The following is a 24,593-nucleotide window of genomic DNA, read 5'->3' as shown; positions in this document are numbered from 1 at the left end:
TGTCAAAGATCAGATAGTTGTAGATATGCGGCGTTATTTCTGAGGGCTCTGTTCTGTTCCATTGATCTATATCTCTGTTTTGGTAGCAGTACCATGCTGTTTTGGTTACTGTAGCCTTGTAGTATAGTTTGAAGTCAGGTAGTGTGATGCCACCAGCTTTGTTCTTTTGGCTTAGGATTGACTTGGCAATGCGGGCTCTTTTTCGGTTCCATATGAACTTTAAAGTAGTTTTTTCCAATTCTGTGAAGAAAGTCATTGGTAGCTTGATGGGGATGGCATTGAATCTGTAAATTACCTTGGGCAGTATGGCCATTTTCACGATATTGATTCTTCCTACCCATGAGCATGGAATGTTCTTCCATTTGTTTGTATCCTCTTTTATTTCCTTGAGCAGTGGTTTGTAGTTCTCCTTGAAGAGGTCCTTCACATCCCTTGTAAGTTGGATTCCTAGGTAATTTATTCTCTTTGAAGCAATTGTGAATGGGAGGTCACTCATGATTTGGCTCTCTGTTTGTGTGTTGTTGATGTATAAGAATGCTTGTGATTTTTGTACATTGATTTTGTATCCTGAGACTTTGCTGAAGTTGCTCATCAGCTTAAGGAGATTTTGGGCTGAGACGATGGGGTTTTCTAGATATACAATCATGTCGTCTGCAAACAGGGACAATTTGACTTCCTCTTTTCCTAATTGAATACCCTTTATTTCCTTCTCCTGCCTGATTGCCCTGGCCAGAACTTCCAACACTATGTTGAATAGAAGTGGTGAGAGAGGGCATCCCTGTCTTGTGCCAGTTTTCAAAGGGAATGCTTCCAGTTTTTGCCCATTCAGTATGATATTGGCTGTGGGTTTGTCATAGATAGCTCCTATTATTTTGAAATACGTCCCATCAATACCTAATTTATTGAGAGTTTTTAGCATGAAGCATTGTTGAATTTTGTCAAAGGCCTTTTCTGCATCTATTGAGATAATCATGTGGTTTTTGTCTTTGGTTCTGTTTATATGCTGGATTACATTTATTGATTTGCGTATATCGAACCAGCCTTGCATCCGGATCTATTTTCTTTAGGGGATAAAAAGATGTTCCCAGGCCATAAATGTGGCAATAAGGAAAATAGGTGTATTTTTCAAAAAAATATTTTGCTTAGAAGACTCTTGAAACATCTTTGAGAAAGAATAAAAATGACAAGTAAATTAAATTAAAATTGAATGTGAAAAATCCTTAAAATACCAAGTGATGGCAAAGATATGAAAAAAATAAAATGCCCTTGGGAATAAAAAATGATAAAGTCACCTCCATAAACAGTATGAGAGTTTTCTATTCAATTAAGGATATTTACCATGTGAACAAACACCTTAACTTCCAGGTATTTATCAAAATGAAATAAAAACCGATGTCCACACAGAAATGTTAGCCAATATTTAGATCAGCTAGATTCATGGTCAGCAGGCACTAGAAATGACACAAATTGTCTTCAACTCAAAATTAAAAAAAAAACATGTAAAGTTCACATTATGAAATACTATTTGGCAATTAAAAAAATTCACAACCGACTCAGGTAACAAAGGGATGGATCTCAACTGAACTATGCTAAGTGGCAGATGACATAAAAAGACTACATATTCTAGGATTCTAGTAAAAGATATTCTTGCAAAGGCAAAATTTTATGGACAAAAGCAGTTTAGTGGTTGTCAGAAGCACTGATGGGAGAAGGCATTGATCAAAAATAAGCTTGGGAAATTAGGTGATTATGATAGTGGTTGCATGACTATATATTTAACAAAAGTCTTAGAAATATACACTACAATGTGGGCATATTATGGTTTCCCACTTACATATTAATCGAAAAGAAACAAGAAATACAAAATAGGAAGTAATACAAAAACACATGTGCACACTCAAAGTATCCAATTTTGTCCCCACAGGGAATTTTGTTGTTTCTTCTTTAGGAAAGTGAGAAGAGGAGCTGTAGATAGTCTCATGGGGTACATCCCTTGAGAGGACCATGTCTTTATAACTCACTTCTCGTTCCTATGCATTAGCTTCTGAAATCTATCATGACTCCAGGTGACTTTATTTTAGGGGGACATACTTTGATCCTAGTCCCTTTGATCATCATTTATTCATCTGAATGTTAATAGTTGTTCATACACATAGGCCTTCTCCTTATTTTAAGGTTTCCTATGAGCCTGAAACCATAGCCAAGGGAACACTCCGAGATAAAAATTATATCAAATGACTTGAAATGAGAATCCTTTAGTGAGTTATTATACAGGTATTCTCTTATTTGCTATTGACAAGCACAATTCTGTGAATTGTAGGAGAGAGGTAATTTTGTTATGTTTATTTTACAATTAAGGAGGAGGTAAGTGTGTTATTGAAGGACAGAAAAAAATACATGATGGATTCACGATCTGAACATGAATTAGTGTTTTCCCCCCATCTTTCTCTGCCTTAGAGACCTTGAAACCATTGACCACTACCTGAGGAAGGGCTTCTCTAACAGAATTTGTGCATGGAAAGATTTCTGATATTGAACTCACTATTCAAGATTGACTTTCACTGTTTTTAAGGAGCAAGGTAAGCTTCTATTCAATATACACCTTTAGTGAAAACTGAATTTATACAATGGCAGTAGGATAGCTGTACCTACTATGATGTTTCAAGCACAGAAATAAATGTTCTCAACATTTTTATAAAAAACTGAGGTGAAGCTGGTTTATAAACCTCAAATCTTTAATTAGTTGGAAGTTAGCTGATACTTACGAAATATCATTATGCTGCTCTCCTAAAAAATATAGAAAAAATAGTACAGGTGATATTCTGACTGATTTGGTGGTAATTTCATCTTGTACACTAATTTTATACACCGTATGTTAGCATCTTCTTGGAAGTAAGGAAAAAAAAAAAAAAAAACAGAAGAGTACAATGACCCTTGTTAAAATACTAAAGGTACTGACCAGGCATGGTGGCTCATGCCTGTAATCCCTGCACTTTGGGAGGCCAAGCCGGGAAGATTACTTGAGGTCAGGAGTTAAGACACCAGCCTGGACAACATGGTGAAACTCTGTCTCTACTAAAATACAAAAATTAGCCGGGTGTGGTGGTGCACGCCTGCACTCCCAGCTACTTGGGAGACTGAGGCACAAGAATCTCTTGAACCCAGGTGGTGGAGGTTGCAGTGAGCAGACATTGTGCCACTGCTCTCCAGCCTGGGTGACAGAGCAAGACTCTGTCTCAAAAAACAAAAAATACTGAAGTACCAAAGGGCAATAAGTTTCAAACTACTTTTTAACATTTTCCCCATAATTTTATTCTTATTACTTCTACTACATCTATACACATTGACAGTGGTATTGCTGAAAGCACTGGCTGCTGATTAGGTCCTAACTGGGTTTAAATTTTGAATCTTCCTCATACTAGCTGTGTAATTGTACAGCATCCCAAAACTTCATAAATTCTCATTTGCATTAATGGTAAAATAAAAATAATACAACTACCTACTTTATACTGCACACACATGCATAACACAAATATACCCACTTATCATTGGTTGTAGAACATGGTATATGAGAAAAGTGGTCATGTGTGTTAAAGTAGATAAACAGAAAGCCTTCAAGGGGTTGGCTTGAGGAGTGAAGTTGCTAAAGGTGAAGGAGGAAGATGGAAGGGACTAGTAGTTAGCATTGAATGGATATCCTTCCAAAGACTTAATATTAAAATTAAAATAATTAAAATGGTTCCTACATAAGAACAAATTAAAACAAAATATTTTACTACATGGAGTTTGTCACAAAGACAGATCTGCAGGCTAAAGCAAGACAAAAACTATGAGCTTTCAATCCTTGATTTCTGTGCTTCAAATATGGGATGCCACTACTGAGAGAAAGAATGAGTATAAGAAAAGGAGACTGAGTGCAGGCTAAACTATGGATTTCAAAAAAGATATTAAGCAAAAAAACAGCTACATGGGATGGCTAGCACAGCCAACTGTATGGATGCAACAACGAAGAGTTATTGAAAGGTACAGAAAATCTCAGTGGCTCTACTGTGTGAGAATAAGCAAAATGATGAAGGAGGTTACAAGACTTCAAAACTCATCCACACCTAAAGATCTGAATGTTATCACTCACTTTTTCATTCTAATAATAATGTAGCTGGCACTCATAAAGTTGGCTAACCATACCACATTTATGCATTGTTTTATGCATTTCACATTTAAATCTCACATTAGTACCTTCAGGTAGATATAATTACTATCTTCATTTTGCAGATAGAGAAAATGAAGTTCAGAGGAGATAGGTAAGGATCAATGACTCCTAGGTAGCAAATGGTAGGGTTGAGCTGATATGCAGCTCTTACCAGAGGCCAAGCTCTATATCCATTTCTGTGTCTTCCTGTCAGAATTACCTTTACTGATTATACATGCCCCTACTGTCCCAGTCATCACCATACAACTGCTGTGCAAATCTCTCTCGTTCACTGTGAAATCTCAAACACTGAGTTTGTACCAATGGAGGCGATAAGTAACTGTTTGATTGAGTTAAACAATTTGATGTAGAGACAATTATGAATGTTGTGCTTTCAAACCACTCTGCTTGCGTCCAAAGCTTGGCTTGCCATTAATTTTTATGTAAATGTGAATAAATTACTCAACCTCTTGTGCCTCTCACTCTAAAAGAAAGTAACAACTAATCAAACTTGTTGTTGAGAAGAATCAATGAATATACTTACAAAGTATCTAGAGCAATTCTGTCAGATGGGCAATATACAAGCAGAAGTTTTTACTAGAATAAAAAAACTGAATTGGTATATGTGTGTGTGTGTGTGTGTGTGTGTATACATATATACACACACCTGCCATATATATTATTCAGACATGTTGGAAATTTTATATAATTTTCCAAATATTGGTTTACAATGATAGAAAGGTGAAAACTGGTAAGAGATAATCCATGCAGATCTTTTCAATTCAGCAGTTTATAACTCTACAGCTATTTAAGGCATTATACTTTGTAATTAAGTTTATGTTTAGATATATAGAATCTTAAAATGTGTATTACTATAATAATGAAATAATGCACTAATATATAGATGTTTCCATTTCATTGCAATATCTATTCCACAACATGTATTAGCATTCTTTTCCTTTATTTCTCATTGCTGCAGGCATCCTCTGACTTTCTAATAACATTGATGAAGAACTGTACAGAAGTGACAGAGTTCATCCTCCTGGGACTAACCAATGCTCCAGAGCTACAAGTCCCCCTCCTTATCATGTTCACTCTCATATACCTTGTCAATGTGGTTGGAAACCTGGGGATGATTGTTTTAATTGTTTGGGACATTCATCTCCACACTCCCATGTATTTTTTCCTCAGTCACCTGTCTCTAGTGGACTTTTGTTACTCTTCAGCTGTCACTCCCACAGTCATAGCTGGGCTCGTTATAGGAGACAAGGTCGTCTCTTACAATGCATGTGCTGCTCAAATGTTCTTTTTTGCAGCCTTTGCCACTGTGGAAAATTTCCTCTTGGCCTCAATGGCCTATGACCGCTATGATGCAGTGTGCAAACCCCTACATTACACCACCACCATGACAACAAGTGTGTGTGCATGTCTGGCTATAATCTGTTATGTCTGTGGTTTCTTGAATGCCTCCATACACATTGGGGAAACATTGTCTCTCTTTCTGTATGTCCAATGAAGTCCATCGCTTTTTCTGTGATGTTCCACCAGTCATGGCTCTGTCTTGCTGTGATAGACATGTGAATGAGCTAGTTCTCATTTATGTAGCCAGTTTCAATATCTTTTCTGCCATCCTAGTTATCTTGATCTCCTACCTATTCATATTTATCACCATCCTAAAGATGCACTCAGCTTCAGGATACCAGAAGGCTTTGTCCACCTGTGCCTCCCACCTCACTGCAGTCATCATCTTCTATGGGACTATTATCTTTATGTACTTACAGTCCAGCTCTGGTCACTCCATGGACACAGACAAACTGGCATCTGTGTTCTATACTATGGTCATCCCCATGCTGAACCCCCTGGTCTATAGCCTGAGGAACAATGAAGTGAAGAGCGCATTCAAGAAAGTTATGGAGAAGGCAAAATTGTCTCTATTATTGTGAGTTTAACATTGCAGGATGCATGATACCTAGTTTCATTCCTCTGTTCTGAGTTGCATTTTAAGGCCCACATGGAAGTTTCTGAAATAATACCATTACTTCTTCAGAAGTTTGTTCTCTAGGAAAAAAGAAATATTATGTCCAAAAATATAATACCTAAAAGAGAAAGCTAAGGTGAATAATAAGATATCTTGGGTTTTGCTTGTCAAAAACTTTATAGAACATATTTGATTCATTCACTAATTCTTCATACATGTCCACCACCAAATACTAGGAAAAGCACACATGTAAAACAGGTGCATAAATGGGTCCATGAACATATTTATTCATGTGGGCACATATACACAGGAGTGGGAAATTTGCCAGATTTAAATCGAATAGGGCTAACTTTTACAAAAATAATTTAAGTAATTAATTGAGTTATTTGAATTTCAGTTTATGTATAATATTATTTATTTAGTTGAATAAATGTTTTAGAGTCCTAATTTGAGAATAAATGTGATTTACTTTTAAATAAAAGTACAATCGTCTCTCTGTGTCTCTGCTATGCATCTGCAGATTTAACCAACCATGGATAGATAAATATTTGTAAAAATAATAACAATACAACAATAAAAAGTAATACAAATTTAAAAATTCAGTATAATAACCCTTTACATAGCATTTACATTGTGTTAGGTATTACAAGTTATCTAAAGATGATTTAAAGTATATGTGAGGATTTGCATGGGTTATATGCAAATATGATTATATACGATGCATCAATATCTAGATTCAATAATCTGTTCCATTGATTTGTGTGTCTCTTTTTCCCAATACCACACTTATGTGGATTATTATAAGTTATAGAAGGTCATGAAATCAGGTAATGTGCATGCTTCAACTTTATTATCTTTATTAGCTTTGCCATTCCATATAATTTATAATCAGTGTATTCATATTTATTTTTTTAAAAAGGCTGCTTGGATTTAAATTGTGATTGCAAGGAATCTTCAGAGCAGTCAACATAAAGTCTCTCAATTCATGAATATAATATTTCTATACACTAATTTCAATTATTAAAACTTCATTCATCAGGATTCTATATTTTTCAGCACTTTTAAGACATGTATCCTAAATACGCTCAAAGAGCTAAATGAAATCTTGAACAAGAAACTAAAGGAAGCTAGGAAAAAGATATTTCAAGAAATAGTGAACTATTAATAAAGAAACAGAAATTATAGAAAGTAATTAGAAATTCTGGAACAGAAACCAAAAATAGATAAGATAGACTATGGAAAATAGTTTAGTGTTTTTTTGTTTGTTTTTGTTTGTTTGTTTTTTATACATAACTGCCATAAGATCCAGCAAATGAACTCCTGGGCATTTTCCCAGAAACATGATTATTTATGTCCACAAAAATAACTGTGTGTAAATGTTTATAGCACCTTTATTTATAATAGTCAAAAATTGGAAACCATGCTGGAAACCATTCAGATATCCTTGCTTGGGTGAAAGGTTAACAACTTGTGGTACATCCATCACATTGAATACTACTCTCAATAAAAATGAATAAACTGTTGATACATTCAAAAACCTGGATGAATATTGGGAAGAATATGCTGAGTAAAAACAGCCAGTCTCAAACGGTCGCAAAAAAACCAAGGCATAATTCCACATACATAGAACATTTGTGAAATGACAAAATTATAAAATGGAGGACAGATTTTTTTCCAGTATTTAAGAAGGAATGCGGTCATGGCTATAAAAGGTCAGCATGAGGGATCCTTGTGGTGATGGAAATGTTATATATCTTGAATATATTAACTCGTCATTTACATTAGGTATATCTCCTAATGCTATCCCTACCCCCACCCCCACAACAGGCCCCTATGCAGCCAAAAGACACATGAAAAAATGCTCATCATCACTGGCCATCTGAGAAATGCAAATCAAAACCACAATGAGATACCATCTCACACAAGTTAGAATGGCGATCATTTAAAAAGTCAGGAAACAACAGGTGCTGGAGAGGATGTGGAGAAATAGGAACACTTTTACACAGTTGGTGGGACTGTAAACTAGTTCAACTATTGTGGAAGTCAGGGTGGTGATTTCTCAGGGATCTAGAACTAGAAATACCATTTGACCCAGCCATCCCATTACTGGATATATATGCACAGGAGAATAAATCATGCTGCTATAAAGACACATGCACACGTATGTTTATTGCGGCACTATTCACAATAGCAAAGACTTGGAACCAACCCAAATGTCCATCAATGATAGACTGGATTAAGAAAATGTGGCACATATACACCATGGAATAATTTAGTATTCCATAAAATGCAGCCATAAAAAATGATGAGTTCATGTCCTTTGCAGGGACATGGATGAAGCTGGAAACCATCATTCTCAGCAAACTATCACAAGGACAAAAATCCAAACACTGCATGTTCTCACTCATAGGTGGGAATAGAACAATGAGAACACTTGGACACAGGAAGGGGAATAAAGGGTTTCTTTAGTGAGTAGGTTATGCCTGAAGAAAACTGGGCCTTAGTCTACCGGGAACCACTGGAAAACTATCAAATATGTCTCAAAGTTATACCACCTGAAAAAGTAGGAATTGGGTTCTTATCGCTCTACTTCTATCTATCATGTACTGATTGCTGATACCACAGAAATTAAAATGTTCCACACCACAGAAATTAAAATGTTCCACACATGGGCTGAACCTACTTTTACAGCAAATTCTAAGCCCTAAGTCTGCAAAACGCAAATTTCACATTCTTTATTTCACAATAAGTATTGGCCTGCACATGGACAACACAAGTGAAGAGGGGATGGATAGAACACTAACAATGTTTGCTAGGAAATAGTAATTTGAGATAGAAAAGAAGCCCATCCACCTATTTATCTGAATCAAATTTTTGAATTGAATATAAATATTAAGGAATATTCTAATCTTCATTTCTCTGACACCTATGTTATATTTATCAGTTGATTGTAAACACAAGAAAGTAAAACAGGGATTATGTTTATCAATCTACAAATTCAGTTGCTATCAGATATAACAAGTTATAAAATAGAAAGTAGAAAAATGAATAAAAAGAAAACAAAATAAATATTTGACATATATTACACATCAATAATACAGTAAATATAAATAGATCAACACACTGCTTATGTATGTAATAACAACTTAATAAAATTGGGGGCGAAAAAAGGCATGACAGCAATTACCACAAATAAACATGTATGTGACTCAACATAAACTCTATCACTGGATGCTGTGTAATTGCTACTTCCCTAGATAAGTGAGATAAAGGAAAGCTATTGCCCTCATAGGGACGCTGTTCCCCAGAGAGTTCCATACATGTACACTTTTCTCCTGGCTGCCAGTCAGTAAGATCTGAAATCATAGTATGGCTCCACATGACATTATTTAAAATGGATAAGACTCTAACCAGAGCCACTTTAATCTTCATTCATCTAAATGAAAGCTAATACTTTTAGTGCACAATCTGGTCTTTCCTGAAACTGAGAATATTGCAGTGATTCTCCAACCAAAGGCAGAAAAAAACTTCCCAAGATAAAAATTGTATTGGTTCATGATGAAGGGATAACAACTTACTAAGGTCTGTATAGGTCCACTGTCATTTTCTCTGTATAGATACAATTGTGTGAAGTTGTGGGAGAAAACATTTTCTCATTTCTATTCCACAAATGAGGAAACTGAGCTCAGCAGAAAATAAATAAGTTTTTCAAGTTCACAGAAAAACCCATGGTGCATGCAAAACCTGAACTCAGACTTTCACAACACAACAAAATGATACAACATAGAAAAATGACATGTTTGAGTTAGCACCCCATGTTAATAATTCTTTCTCCACCTCTTTATGCCTCAAAAAACTTGAACATTTCTGAAAAATACATGATAGAGAATTTCTCCAATGTTATTTAAGCATTCTCCCAAGAATGAATTTCTGATTTCAGACTCACAATTGAGAACTGCCTTTTTCTTCTTTTCAAAGAGCAAGGTAAGCTTCTATATTCAATATATACTTTTGGTGAAATATGTAATTGATGCAAAAGCAGTGTGGCAGCTACATCTTGTATGAGTTTTTGAGCTCAGATCTACTTGTTTGAACATTTTTTCTAAAACATGGAAGTGGGTCTAGCATTCATTGTTTAAAAAAAAAAAAGAAAACTTAACCAGCAGACAATACAGTGATATTTATGAAATGCCGTGCTGCTCTCCCTAAGATGGTAGTAAAATCCTAGGCTGGATGATGCTCTGATTGAGTAGGTGGTAAATGTATCTGGTTTATTATGTGTTGGTTTGTCGCTGAAGGAATAGCTCCCCCAAACAGGGTGCAACAACTCTTCAATAGACTTCAGAAAGATTATTATGACACTACCAAGATCCCTATTCCATTTTTACTATCATTTCCTCACAATCTCACTGTTTCATTACTTGCTAATCTAGAAAATCTGACATTGCAGTGATTAAAGGCACAGAAATTGGAATAGGTTAGACATGGGTTTGAATCTTGAATTTCTCTTACTAAGTGTAGAATATGAGGAAGGTACAAAACTCCTCTAATCTCCCAATATTTAACAGCAAATGGGGTTATATATCTGTCTGTATAAATACTCTCTCTCTCTCTCTCTCTCTCTCTCCATGCTCTGATATCTATGTCTGTCAATCTATCATCTCTCTATCATTCATGAAACAAACTGGTTCATAAGTACAAAGGCTAAGCTGCTAGTAACTTTAGAGGATCTGATTTATAAAATGAATGTATTCCAGATATGTGAACTTGAGAATTTAATACTTTCTCTGCTCCTCTGGTGATTCATGTATACAATTAGGAAGTTGGCTATGTGATCTGTGAAGATGTCTCAACCATTTCTGATTCTAGAGATAATTTACCTATGATATATAATATTCATATTCATTATGGCAGCCTTAATAATGTTCCCCAAAGGTGGTCATATCTTAACTCCTGAAACCCATAAACATGTGGCCTTATATGATTTTTTTACAAACTTCAAGGTGATTAAATTAACGTGTTGAGATGGTAGGATTATCCTAGATTATCCAGGTAGGTACAGTGAGAACGTTTCAGTTGTCATAGAACATAGTAAATTTTTAAAGAAAAACAATAAAAATTATAGCTTATATTATTATGTGGGTAGTTTTTTGGCAAACAAATAATTTGAATTCTAGAAGTGTCAACTGATGTGTACTGGGGGCGGGAGAAAAATGATAGACAATCAATAGTGGTTATCAGGAAATGAGTGTCCTTCTGACAGATTCAAATTCACATAAAAAGATTGTGCATAAACACATCTGCAGCCTACAGTCAGCCCCCAAGACTACGAACTTCCAACACTCAATATCTGATATCCTGCTAAGTGTTGAGAGTAATGACAGGAAGAATGTGTCTAAGATAAAAGGGGATTGTTTCAACACAAGGTAAATGTAGTTTGAAAGGGAGAAATTAAACACAACAGGACTTGAAGATCCCTGGGTTCTCATGCTAGATGGCTGACACAGTTATTCATCTGGCAAAGAATGGATAGAGTGAGAAATGCTGAAGGAAACAAAAGACTGGACATAGTGTGTAAGAAAATACAGATCAGACAGAGTAAAGCTGCCAACTTCAAAACTCACCCACACCTTCAGCCCTGTGTGTCACCTCTACGTTTCCTACACCAACATAGGCACCACCATTCCATCCTAATAATAATATTATAGCTAGCACTCATCAGGACTGTGCTGAGTGCCCACATTATGCCAACAGCTGAGCATTATCTCATTTAACTCTCAAAATAATCTCTTGACATAAGTCCTAATATCATCTTCATTTTACTAATGGATAAAATGAGATTCAAGGAAGTTAGATTAAGACCAGTGTCTCTCAAATAGTAAATGTTAGGGCTTATGAGTTAATACAAATCTACCTCTTCTTAGAGCCCTAGATTTTATACCCAATGCTATATCTTCTCTGCAGAATTGGCTTTGTTGGTTGCACATGACATTAATGCTGCATTTATTCCACTTCATCTAGTATGCATTTATTTGTGCATTGCTCTACTATGCAACTTCATATGTTATGCTTGGTATAATAGACAGAATGAGTAAATATAAATAGATTAACATTTAAAATAATTCAAATTCATTAAAAGAATTTTAATTCTTTTAATTTAGGTCGGGAACCACCCTGATTGTGTCTAAAGCTTGGTTCTATCTACTAGTGCTTGTGTAATCTTGAATAAATTATTCAAACTCTTTTTTTCTACCAAGATACTTCATGTATAAATTGCTAATAATAACTAATTAAATAATAGGATTAATGAGAGAATTCTATGAGGATGTACATATAAAGCATCTGGCACGGGACAACTATAAGTGTGTTTAAGATGTTAGATTCAAAAAACATATTATTTGGGAGATAGATTCATTTCAGCCATGTGACGTTGGACAACTCATTATCCCCTTCCTATGACTCCATTTACTCAGACACAAAATTAAGAAGCTGGAAAGATGATCCACGAATACCCTTTTTCTTCAAAAGTCTATTACTGTATAGATAAGTTATCCACTAAATTGTGTTTTCATATCCATAATTTTGATCTAGGAAATATAGAAAACAAATCATTGCTATAATAAAATAACACATACATTTCAGTTTTGTGCAACTCTGTTTTGTTCATCACAGGGTTTTTCTTTTTTATCTCTCCTTGCTACAGAGTATCTTGTGGTTTTAAAATAACATCCATGGAGAATAATACAGAGGTGAGTGAATTCATCCTGCTTGGTCTAACCAATGCCCCAGAACTACAGGTTCCCCTCTTTATCATGTTTACCCTCATCTACCTCATCACTCTGACTGGGAACCTGGGGATGATCATATTAATCCTGCTGGACTCTCATCTCCACACTCCCATGTACTTTTTTCTCAGTAACCTGTCTCTTGTGGACATTGGTTACTCCTCAGCTGTCACTCCAAAGGTTTTAACTGGGTTGCTTATAGAAGACAAAGCTATCTCCTACAGTGCCTGTGCTGCTCAGATGTTCTTTTTTGCAGTCTTTGCCACTGTGGAAAATTACCTCTTGTCCTCAATGGCCTATGACCGCTACGCAGCAGTGTGTAACCCCCTACATTATACCACCACCATGACAACACGTGTGTGTGCTTGTCTGGCTATAGGCTGTTATGTCATTGGTTTTCTGAATGCTTCTATCCAAATTGGAGATACATTTCGCCTCTCTTTCTGCATGTCCAATGTGATTCATCACTTTTTCTGTGACAAACCAGCAGTCATTACTCTGAGCTGCTCTGAGAAACACATTAGTGAGTTGATTCTTGTCCTTATATCAAGTTTTAATGTCTTTTTTGCACTTCTTGTTATCTTGATTTCCTATCTGTTCATATTGATCACCATTCTTAAGATGCACACAGGTAAGGGATACCAGAAGCCTTTATCTACCTGTGGTTCTCACCTCATTGCCATTTTCTTATTTTATATAACTGTCATCATCATGTACGTACGACCAAGTTCCAGTCATTCCATGGACACAGACAAAATTGCATCTGTGTTCTACACTATGATCATCCCCATGCTCAATCCTATAGTCTATACCCTGAGGAACAAAGATGTGAAGAATGCATTCATGAAGGTTGTTGAGAAGGCAAAATGTTCTCTAGATTCGGTCTTTTAATGATGCAAAATCATCACAATGTTATTTTATCTCTCTTAGATCTGCTTTATACAATAACTCAAATGTTAAAATGCTATATGGTATATAGAATGTAAAATTTCATCTAATATTATTTCTGTCCTTAGTTGAGAAACAGTTATAAGTATCCACAAGTTAGAAAAATATGATGATAATTTCTCATGGAGTTTAATGAAATATGTGTTGTCTTTTGTCATATTTTAGCCAACTATAAGTCATTACTGTTTCTTAATAAACTAATATTTCAGGCATTAATAATTTTAGGTATTTGGCACAGCTTGTTCATATGACAATTTATAAATGGTAAATAACTATATTAGAATAATAATAAATTAGAATTAACAGGCAGAGATAATTCTTTTTTTTTTAACCTTAGCCTATGACTATCAAAGACATCTTGAACTGAGACAAAGAAATAAAAGAATCTCTGTTTGTTATTTAAAATATAAAATCATGACCTGGCCCAGTGGCTCATGCCTGTAATCCCAGCACTTTGAGAGGCCAAGGCAGGTGGATCACTTGAGGTCAGGAGTTCAAAACCAGCCGAGACAACATGATGAAACCCTGTCTCAACGAAAAATACAAAAAAATTAGCCAGACATGGTGGTGGATGCCAGTAGTCCCAGCTACTTGGGAGGCTGAGGCAGGAGAATCACTTGAACCCAGGAGGCAGAGGTTGCAGTGAGCTGAGATCGTGCCATTGGACGACAGAGCAAGACTCCATCTCAAAAAACAAAAGATCATAAGTAATCCCCTAAAAATTATTAGAACTAATAAATCACTTCAGTAAAGTGTCAGGGATACAATAACAACATACCAGAATAAGTGGTATTTCTATATACTAGCAATAGGTAATCTAAAAATAAAATGAAGAAAATTCCATTTACAGAACCATCAAAAATAAGATGCACACTAAAAACGATTACAAAAAGAACTGCAATGCTTATATTCTTAAAACGATAAAACCTAGTAGAAAGATGTTAAATAAAATCTAAATAAAGGAAAACATTACTTGATTATGAACCAACATTGTACAGCTGGCCACATTCCCTAATTGATATTCAGATTAAATAGGCTTCCTGTCAAATCCCAGCTGGCTTATTTGCAGAAATTGGTAAACTTATCCTAAAATTCATAAGGAAATTTAAAAGCCCAGAATAATATTTTAAAAAGAGAACAGAGTTGGAGTACTCTCACACCACAATTTCAAAAGTTACAACAAAAGCTGTAGTAATCAAGATAGTATGGTAATGGCATAAGAATAGACATATAGACTAATGGAATAGAATTGTGAACCCGGAAATAAACCCTTACATTTGTGGTCAGTTGATATCCTGTAAGAGGGCCCAAAGGACTCAATGAGGGCATGTAGCCTTTTCAACAAATAGTCTTGGGATAATTGAATGCCTACACACAAAAGAATGAAGTTGGACCCCTGTCTCACATCATACACAAAATTAACTCATAATGGACTACAAACCTAAATGTAAGAGCTAAAATTATGTCATTCTTTGAAGAAAACAAAAGAGCTAATGGAAATAGCAAGGTACATTAGGTAATATTTTTAATGAAGAAAAATAAAGTGTAATCAAATTTATGAGTTGCTGAGGGGGACAAAAATTTATGTATGTATGTATGTATGTATTTATTTTTGTGATTTAAAAGTTTTCTTTATTCTTTTGAAAAAACGAAAGCAAAACCCAACAGCCACCCACATGAGAGAGAAGCAACAGGGACCCTAGAGTCCATTTAAAACAGTCCACTTTTTGCAAGAGATGTCTGAGTTTCAAAAATCTCATCACAACCCTCCTCCAAACTCTCTCCTAACCCACATTACTTGGCAGGGGGTAGAGGTAATATTATGAGAAGAATGGGAATCAGCTGGCCACAGCTTGCTGAAACGTGTTTGTCTTTAGAAGCCTTCTGCAACTCTGAGGGGGAAATTCATCGCACTAAATGCTTATGGCAGCAAAGAAGACAGTCTCAAACCACTGATATAAGCTACCATCATTAAGTAACTGGAAAAAGAGAAGTAAATTAAGAGCAAACACTGAACAGATCAACCAGAAAAAAAAAAAACTGACAAAGATATAGCAGAAATCAATAATTTAAAAAAAAGAAAACAAATGAAACAAAAATCTCTCTGGTAGCGGAGAGTGGAAAGTAATAAAATTATAAATCCATAGCAAAAAATGACCAATATCAGAAATCAAGAGGGGGACACTACTACAGATATTAAAAGAAGAGGAAAATTATGGGGTTAAATCTGTGCTTTAAAATGTGACGAGTAAAATAAACAGATTTTTAAAGAAACAAAATATCATAGCTCACTTGAGAAAAAAAAATATGACTATACCTTCAGGGATCATTTCTACAGTTGGTTACTGGATAAATTTCTCTAAATGTGTAGAGCACCGAGAGAAGAGGGATTGCAGGGGAGCTGATCATAATTCCAAAAGACACAATCCCAATGCCATAATCCCGAATGTTGAAATCCCAAAAGATCAAAATCCCAGAAAAATAATTCTGGAAAAATAATTTTACAACTTTTAAAAAGATGTTTATTTACATTTTTTAAAGAGAAGGTTATTCAAGAAACCTTACAAAGTGACATTTCGTAGGCCACTTTACACACAAAAAAGCAGGCAATAGCCACACATTTTTGTGACTCAGGTACACTAACGACAATTGCATGGGTCTAACATAACAGATTCATATTCATAAAAATAGACCAAAGATGGAAATGTAAAAATACATATTATTTTGGTAATTGTGTGCACCCAGCTTTATAACTGCAGTCATCTGAAATATCATGAGGAACAACCTAAGTCTTTTGATGAGATAAATCAAAAACACAATGGGTCACCACTGCATAGGCTGCAATGACTCAAAAAGCCAACATCTCAAGAAATCTTATCTTTCACAAATGCAGATGTACAAAAAGGAAATCTCTATTCATTGAGAAAGTTTTGACATTTTTATGTACGCACACAATGCTTACACACAAAGTCAAAACTGTGATAATGCACTCTCATGGGGTCACATTCGCACAAAAAAAAAATGCATAAAATGAATAAGAACTCTCGAAAAGTCCATACATGATTTATACCTCCAATATTGGAAATGATGTGAAGATGAAGCTTATAGCACTTCAAATTGTAAAAATAATGCTGACAAGTTAAAATAGTGAAAAATAACTAAAAAGAACAAAAGAAAAAAAACTAAGAAGAAAATTTGACGTGAAAAATTGTATCACAGGGATAGATTATGGACAATTGCATGGAAGACAGTGTGTAAGAGCTAGCCAATTTTTATCTTCATTAGCTGTATTTTGAAGTTTTGTATCACAATGAATAGCTGCTTTTCTTTTTCTTTTGGGACATAGTTCTCCTCAGAGCATATGTTCACATTCATTTTCTACTTGGTCCTGGTCTTTCTGAAATTCTTCTATGATTCACTATATACTGACATGAGTATTTCCTATTTAGTTTTCCCACTTTCAGTTTAGAGATTTTGATCTTTGGGGATTTACACATTGGGCATTATGGCATTCAAAACTATGTATTTCAGGATTAGGCTCCAAACCCAGTTAGAGGATGATGGATGAGAACTGTTTTGTTCTCAGCCTGTATTCCCACAAGGGCCTCATCATCTCTGGAGCCAATACTGATGTGGTGGTGTGGGACCCTGAAGGCACAAAGACCATCTCAGCCAGCACCTTGGTGCAGGGAGGAAATTTCAATCTCAATGAGAACATGTGCTACTACCGCATGCCTCTGCTCACCATCAACCCTGGGGGTGCTGTGTATGAGAATGGCATCTTCATGTGCACTGAGGGCACTGGACAAACTGTCTCCTGTGGTCTTTCTCAGCTTAACCACAGAAAGAACACCTTAAACATTAAGGGAGTGACTGTACTCCCTACCTGGGGTATGTAGCTGTTGTGCATCCTGGGAAAAAAGAAATGGGAAGGCCATTCCCGGACATCCCTACTCAGCCTATTATTGACATGAAGGAAGGAGGGACCTTCCTGAATTCATCTACAGCCTCTCTGGTTCTCAGTTTGATGACCATGTTCTAAAACGAGTCTGGCTGAGATCCCCCCACCCCACTCCATCCCTGCCCTCACCAAAGACAGGTGAAGTGACATTTGGTAAAGGCACTGAACTGTCCCCCAAGTGAGGATGGTAGTGCACCTCTACCACCAGCACACACAGCCCCTCCAGCAATAGCTACAGGGCACAGGAGAGGCTGGACTGGTCAACACACCATCTGAGGTGGGTGCACAGGTTCTGGAAGCCATCCCCATGACTGAAATGTGATTCACTGTCCTTCAAGTCAACTCCAATAGGCACTTTGAGATGGGGTCCATCTTCTTGGTCCTTTCCTGACTTGGTCTCAACACCTTTCTGGGGTCAAGGAAGCCCACACCACGCACACAGCCAAAAGCATAGAGCCCTGACCAGCCCCTCTCCTCACACCTGCCCCCATGTATAAGTCATATACTCACTTGAAATGCAAAACTATGTTCACACAAAAAGCTGTATGCAGATGTTTATAACAGATTTTATTGTAATCAATGAAAACTAGATACATTACTCTCTGTGTTAGGTCCATCATACAATGGAATGCTGCTCAAGAATGAAAAAGGAAAAAAAAGTACTGATAATGCAACAAAATGGATGTATCTAATCTATGTATTTTGCTAAGTGAAAGTCCAACTCAAAGGCTAGATACTATAAGATTCCATTTATGTGGCATTTCTTTAAAAAGGCAGGTTACAAGGACAAAAATCAATGGTTGCCAGGAGTTGGGAGTGGCAAGAGGATTTGACTATAAAAGATCAGAAAGGAATTTGGGAGTATGATACAACTGCTGTTTTTTTGTTTCAATCTGGATTGTGGTAGTGGTTATGTGATCATGTTTTTTTGCCCCAAATCACAAAAAAAGTATACTATATTTTCTGCGTATAAATTATACCTTAATTTTTTTAAAAAATAGAACAAATAATGCAAATACATCTATGTGTTTGCTCAGAAAAACAAGATAGGTATTCATGGGTAGTTTAATTGCTTCTTCTATGAATAAGTGGAATAAGGACCTGTTGCTTCCATAAGGAAAGCTGTTCCCCTGAGATTCTCATGTGTCTAAAACCCTCCCCTGGGCCCTATTCATTGGCTCCTAAAATGCCAATATGATATTGTTTGACCTCATTTTGAAAGGAACAGGCTGTTTGCAGTGATCTCTTCATCATTTATTTGCTTATCTGAATGTGAATAGTTGTTAGTACACATGTTTGTCTTTCTGCAAAGGAAGGATTTTTCTGAGTCTGCAACCATTGACAGGGAAAACATCCCAGGATACAAATTATATTGAATTCAGTTAATATGAAAACACTTTACTGAGTTGTTTTTTAGACCTTCCCTCGTTTGCTTTTCACAGCCAATGCACAATTCTGCATAATTCTGTGAGACATGCATAAGTCTTAATAATAATCATAATAATCATCATATGTCTATTTCACAAATGAGGAAACTGAGGCTGACACAGGGTAAGTGACAATTCCAAGAACACTCTTTGACGTATTCAAGAGAAAGTGTCTCTAACAGAATTCATACATTCTCCCCTGGCAGTTTCAGGTCAATTAATCAAAATCCAAGGTTTCCAGCACCTTTTCTCAAGGAGGAAGGTAAGCTTCTATATTCCATACACATTTTTAGTGAGATGTGAACTACATGTAAAACAGTAGGGAAGATGCACTACCATGATCTATTTCAGCTGAAAATAAGATGTCATGAATATTTTCCTGAAATAGTTGGACTAGAGTCTTAATGACAAAAATACTTCTTTCAGTAGGAAGTACACAGATATTCATGAAACACCACACCATGTGCCTGAAAGAATGAGCAAAAACATTAGATAGATGGTGCTGTGATTGAGTAGTGGTCATTCCAACCTAGTTATTAGCTGTCGATCTGTCACTGTAAGAAAATCAAAACAGAAGTTTGAATTAACCATTCTTTAGACTCCCAGTGAGTCCTCACAAAATTACTTAAATTTATAATGCATTTTAGTTTTCTTTACACCATAATCTCGCCCTTTTCTTTATGTCTAGAAAAGCTGACAATGTGGCGGTTCAAAGTGCAGGTTGCAAAATCAGTCATACCTACATTTGAACCTTGAATCTACTTCACAGTACATATGTAATTTTAGGAAGTCGTATAATTCCTCAAATAGTTTCCTAATCTGTAAAATATAAATAATAGTACTGATATATAATGTTGTTATGAAGATTAAGTGAAATATATCAATATCTAAATCTATAATTCTTTTTTTTTTTTTTTTGAATTGGAGTCTCACTCTGTTGCGCAGGCTGGAGTGCAGTGGCGCAATCTCGGCTCACTGTAAGCTCCGCCTGCTGGGTTCATGCCATTCTCCTTCCTCAGCCTCCCAAGTAGCTGGGATTACAGGCGCCTGCCACCACTCCCGGCTAATTTTTTGTGTTTTTAGTAGAGACAAGGTTTCACCGTGTTAGCCAGGATGGTATCGATCTCCTGACCTCGTGATCCACCCACCTCGGCCTCCCAAAGTGCTTGGATTACAGGCGTGAGCCACCACGCCTGGCCTAAATCTATACTTCTCTTATAAGTGTTCATAGAATAGAACATGTGTTATAAAAAGTTATAGGTTATACTATACTATTTGGAAATTGGCAAACACAAATGCTTCCAGGGACCAGGAATGTCAAATGAAGTTGCACAGTGGCTAGGATGAAGATGGTAGAGAAGACTAATTACAGAGAATGGATGTCCTGTTGAAGAATCCAAATTCAAATTTAAAAAAACAAAAAACATGCAGTTTACCATGAGCACTTATCTGCCAGCTAGAATAAAATCATCAGTCTATAAATTTTCAACCCCTCAAATCTATAGTTTATCTAAGGAATGCGAGTAGAAAGAGTAGAAATGTGTTTTGGGAAAGCACACACTTCAAAATATGGAAATGGAAGGAAAGTTAAGCAAAAATAGGCAGAAGGTACCTGGGCTCCTAGGTGGGATGGCTGACGGACAGTGAGAAACACAGAGAAGACTGAATGAACCTACCGCGTGAGGAAAAGTAAATGCAACAGTGGGACCCCCAGGCTTCCTACTCACCCACACCTGAAAGTCCTGTATATCACACACAGCTTTCCCAAACCAAAATGAAGATCATCATTACATCCTAATGATATTATCATAGCAAGCACTCAAAAGATTGTGTGAGTGAAGTTTGAAGCTTCAAAACACCCACATCGTGCTCACTGGTTTTTATGCATTATTTCACTTAACTCTTATAATAATTTATTTTGTTAGATCCCACCACCGGCTTCATCTTACAGATAGATAAAATGAGGTTCAAAGAAGTTGTGTTAGTGTCAACGTCTTCCAGTAGTAAATAGTAGGGCTGTTACTTCAATGTATATACCCCTCTTCTGAGAGCCCAAACTCTAACACTCAATGCCATACCTTCTCATTAGAATTGCTTTTGTTGGTTGCATATGTCTCTACTACTGTTGAGCTATTATCCCACCACACCTAATTTACATATATTACTTCACTAGACACCCTAAGCATGGGCTAATAGACACAATAAGTAAATGTGAATTGAGTTCAAATAAATTCAATTTAATTTCAGTTAAGAGCATAGGTCTTGAGAATCACTCTGCCCAGGTTCAAAACTTGCTCTGTCAGTTGATACTCATGTAAATTTGCACAAAATACTGAATCTTTTAACCAGCTTATTAACAAGATTGAACATACTAAGCATGTGGTGTGTGTGCGTGTGTGTGTGTATGCTTGGAATGAGTGCTATAAATGTTAACTATTTATACACTCAGGTGATGTGATTTGGGAGATGCATTTGTTGCAAATATGTGATCTTTGAGAAATCATAGCCTTTTTCTGCACCACTACACCTCTGTTTGTTCATGTACAAAAGTAGAAATTTGTGCATGTGATGTGAGGATACTTCATTTCAACAGTCTGTGACCACATAAATAATTTATCAGCCAAATGTTTTGTTTTGCTCAAATTAATGCTTTAGAATAAAAAATCATGAAGAAAAAATTATGGCCTTAATGAAATGATGAAATAACAGAATATATGTGTATGTGTGTGTGCATGCTCATGAACACAAACTTTTTACATTATAAGTGCAATGTCTTATATATTTACCAACTCTTCCTTTTTTTCATATTACAATAGAGATTTTTTTAATTCACATGTAAAATAACTCAAAGGTTACTGATTTCATCCTGGTAGGTCTAACCAATGCCACAGAACTGCAGATCCCCCTCTTTATCTTGTTCATCCTCATCCACCTCCTCATTCTGACTAGGAACCTGGAGATCATACTGTTGATCCTGCTGGACTCTTGTCTCCAACTCCCATGTACTTTTTCCTCAGTAACCTGTCTCTGCTTGGATACTTAACTGTCACTCCCAGGGTCACGGCTAGCAGGGCTAGGTTACTTAGAGGGTAGGAGGCTAAGTTCCTCGTACAATGCTTGTGCTGCTCAGATGTTCTTTTTTGTAGCCTTGGCCACAGTGGAAAATATCGCTGTTGACATCAATGGCCTATGACCACTATACAGCAGTGTGCAAACCCCTACACTACACTACCACCATGATAGCCAGTGTATGTGCTCATCTGGTCATAGGCTCCTATGTCTGTGGCTTTCTAAATGCCTCCCTCCGCATTGGGGACATATTCAGTCTCTCTTTCTGTAAGTCCAATCTTGTCCATCACCTTTTCTGTGATGTTCCACCAGTCATGGCTGTGTCTTGCTCTGGTAAACACATCAGCAAGAAGATTCTGGTTTTTATGTCAAGCTTCAATGTCTTTTTGGCTCTTCTAGTTATCTTGACCTCCTACCTGTTCATATTCATCACCATCTTGAAGATGCACTCAGCTCAGGGACACTTAAAAGCTTTGTCCACCTGTGCCTCTCACCTCATTGCAGTCTCCATCTTCTATGGAACTACTATCTTCATGCACTTACAGCCTAGCTCCAGCCATTCCATGGACACAGATGAAATGGCATCCTTGTTCTATGCTGTGTTCATCCCCATGCTGAACCTTGTGTTCTACAGCCTGAGGAGCAAAGAAGTCAAGAATGCATTCAAAAAGGCGGTTGAGAAGGCAAAATTTTTCCTAGAACTGTGATTTAATGTGGTAGGGTACACAATAACCCAGTTTCATTCTTTTCAGAACTTCCCCATGAAATTAATCATATTGCATTTTCACAATGCATTTAAATTCCTGTTGTGATAGCCTTACTTCTTCAGAAGGTAATAGCCTTACCTTTCTTTTTACCTGCCTAGTAAAAAGAAAATACGTCCAGAATGTATTACATGAATGAAAATACTGCTGGAAAAGCATAAGAACATTTGGGTCCTTTTTGTCAAAACCTTTCTAATGGCAGTTGATTTGTTTCCTTGTCCCACTGCATTTTTTCTATCACCCATCAATGCAAACATATGTGCCTAACAGGGGCACAAACAAGCTCATGAACAGAAGCAAATGTATGTGAGAAATTTGTCAGAGTTGAATGGGATCTGACTAGTTTTTAATAAAAAGTATTTAAAATAATTAATTGAGGTATTAGAATATTAGAACAAATTTATCTAATGTTATTTATTTCTTTAGTCAAATTACTGTTCTAGGAACTTAAATTGAAGAAAAAATGTATATACTTGATATGGTTTGGCTTTGTGTCCCCACCCAAATCTCATCTCGAATTGTAATCCCCATAATCCCTGTGTGTCAAGGGAGAAACCTGGTGGGAAGTGATTGGATCAGGAGGTGGTTTCCCCCATGATGTTCTCATGATAGTGAGTGAGTTCCCACGAGGTCTGATGATTTTATAAGGGGCTCTTACCCCTTTGCTCTCTCTTTCCTGCTGACATGTGAAGATGTTATTTACTTCTATAATTTGCATCTATAATTTGTCAATTAACAAAAATATACTACTACTGTTACAGGTAACAGTATGGATAGACCTCCAATATGTTTGCTATGCTAAATGAAAGGTGCCAGAACCAAAGATTACATATTCTAGGATTCTAGTTAAGTATATTCTTGCAAAAATAAAATTATGTACACAAAAAGATTGTGTTTGCCATGTGCAGTGGGTGGGAGAATGGTTTGACAACCAAGAAGCTTGAGGTTATTTATTATGCATGATCATGTTAATGGTTACATGAATATATAACCATTCATGTTATGAGCAAATTTTTAGAACTGTACTTTAAATATACACATGTTAATGTTTGTAAAATATACATTAATTAAAAATGAAAAAGAAACTAATACAAACATATGTGTGAACAGTCAAAATATCCTGCTTAATTCCCACAGGTAGTTAAATTGCTTCTTCCCTGGGAGGGTGGATGAGGAGCTATAGATGCCCTCATGAGGGACATCCCCAGAGAGTTCCATATCTCCATAATTCCCTGCTGGTTCATTAGCATTAGCCTCTGAAAGTCAACATGACTCCAGGTAACTTTATTTTAGAGAGACCAGGCTGTGTGATGGGCCTCCTTGGTCATCATTTATTCGTCTGAATCTTAATATGTGTTAGTACAAACAGGTCTTCTTCTGCCGTGAAGATTTATTATGAGGTTACTACTATAGTTAAGAACAAAAAATACACACACACACACCCAAATTAAAATTATATTAAGCAACAAAAA

At 36.2% G+C, this 24,593-nt stretch overlaps 1 protein-coding gene and 2 pseudogenes across 1 annotated transcript; all 3 read left to right on the top strand.

Moving 5' to 3' along the window:
- The first annotated feature begins 5,195 nt into the window (after positions 1-5,195).
- Positions 5,196-6,132, top strand: LOC100995815 (olfactory receptor 5B3-like; annotated as a pseudogene).
- A 6,763-nt stretch (positions 6,133-12,895) lies between these two features.
- Positions 12,896-13,844, top strand: LOC100982815 (olfactory receptor 5B17). The gene has a single exon (XM_003826381.5). The coding sequence runs from the start codon at positions 12,899-12,901 to the stop codon at positions 13,841-13,843; it is 945 nt and encodes a 314-aa protein (XP_003826429.1). The 5' UTR covers positions 12,896-12,898; the 3' UTR covers position 13,844.
- Positions 13,845-22,121: 8,277 nt separating this feature from the next.
- On the top strand, positions 22,122-23,169 carry LOC100996166 (olfactory receptor 5B2-like; annotated as a pseudogene).
- Positions 23,170-24,593: the final 1,424 nt, after the last annotated feature.

This window comes from Pan paniscus, chromosome 9 (assembly GCF_029289425.2).
Source record: "Pan paniscus chromosome 9, NHGRI_mPanPan1-v2.0_pri, whole genome shotgun sequence".
Lineage (NCBI taxonomy): Eukaryota > Metazoa > Chordata > Mammalia > Primates > Hominidae > Pan > Pan paniscus.
This window is presented reverse-complemented; position numbering and strand designations above follow the sequence as displayed.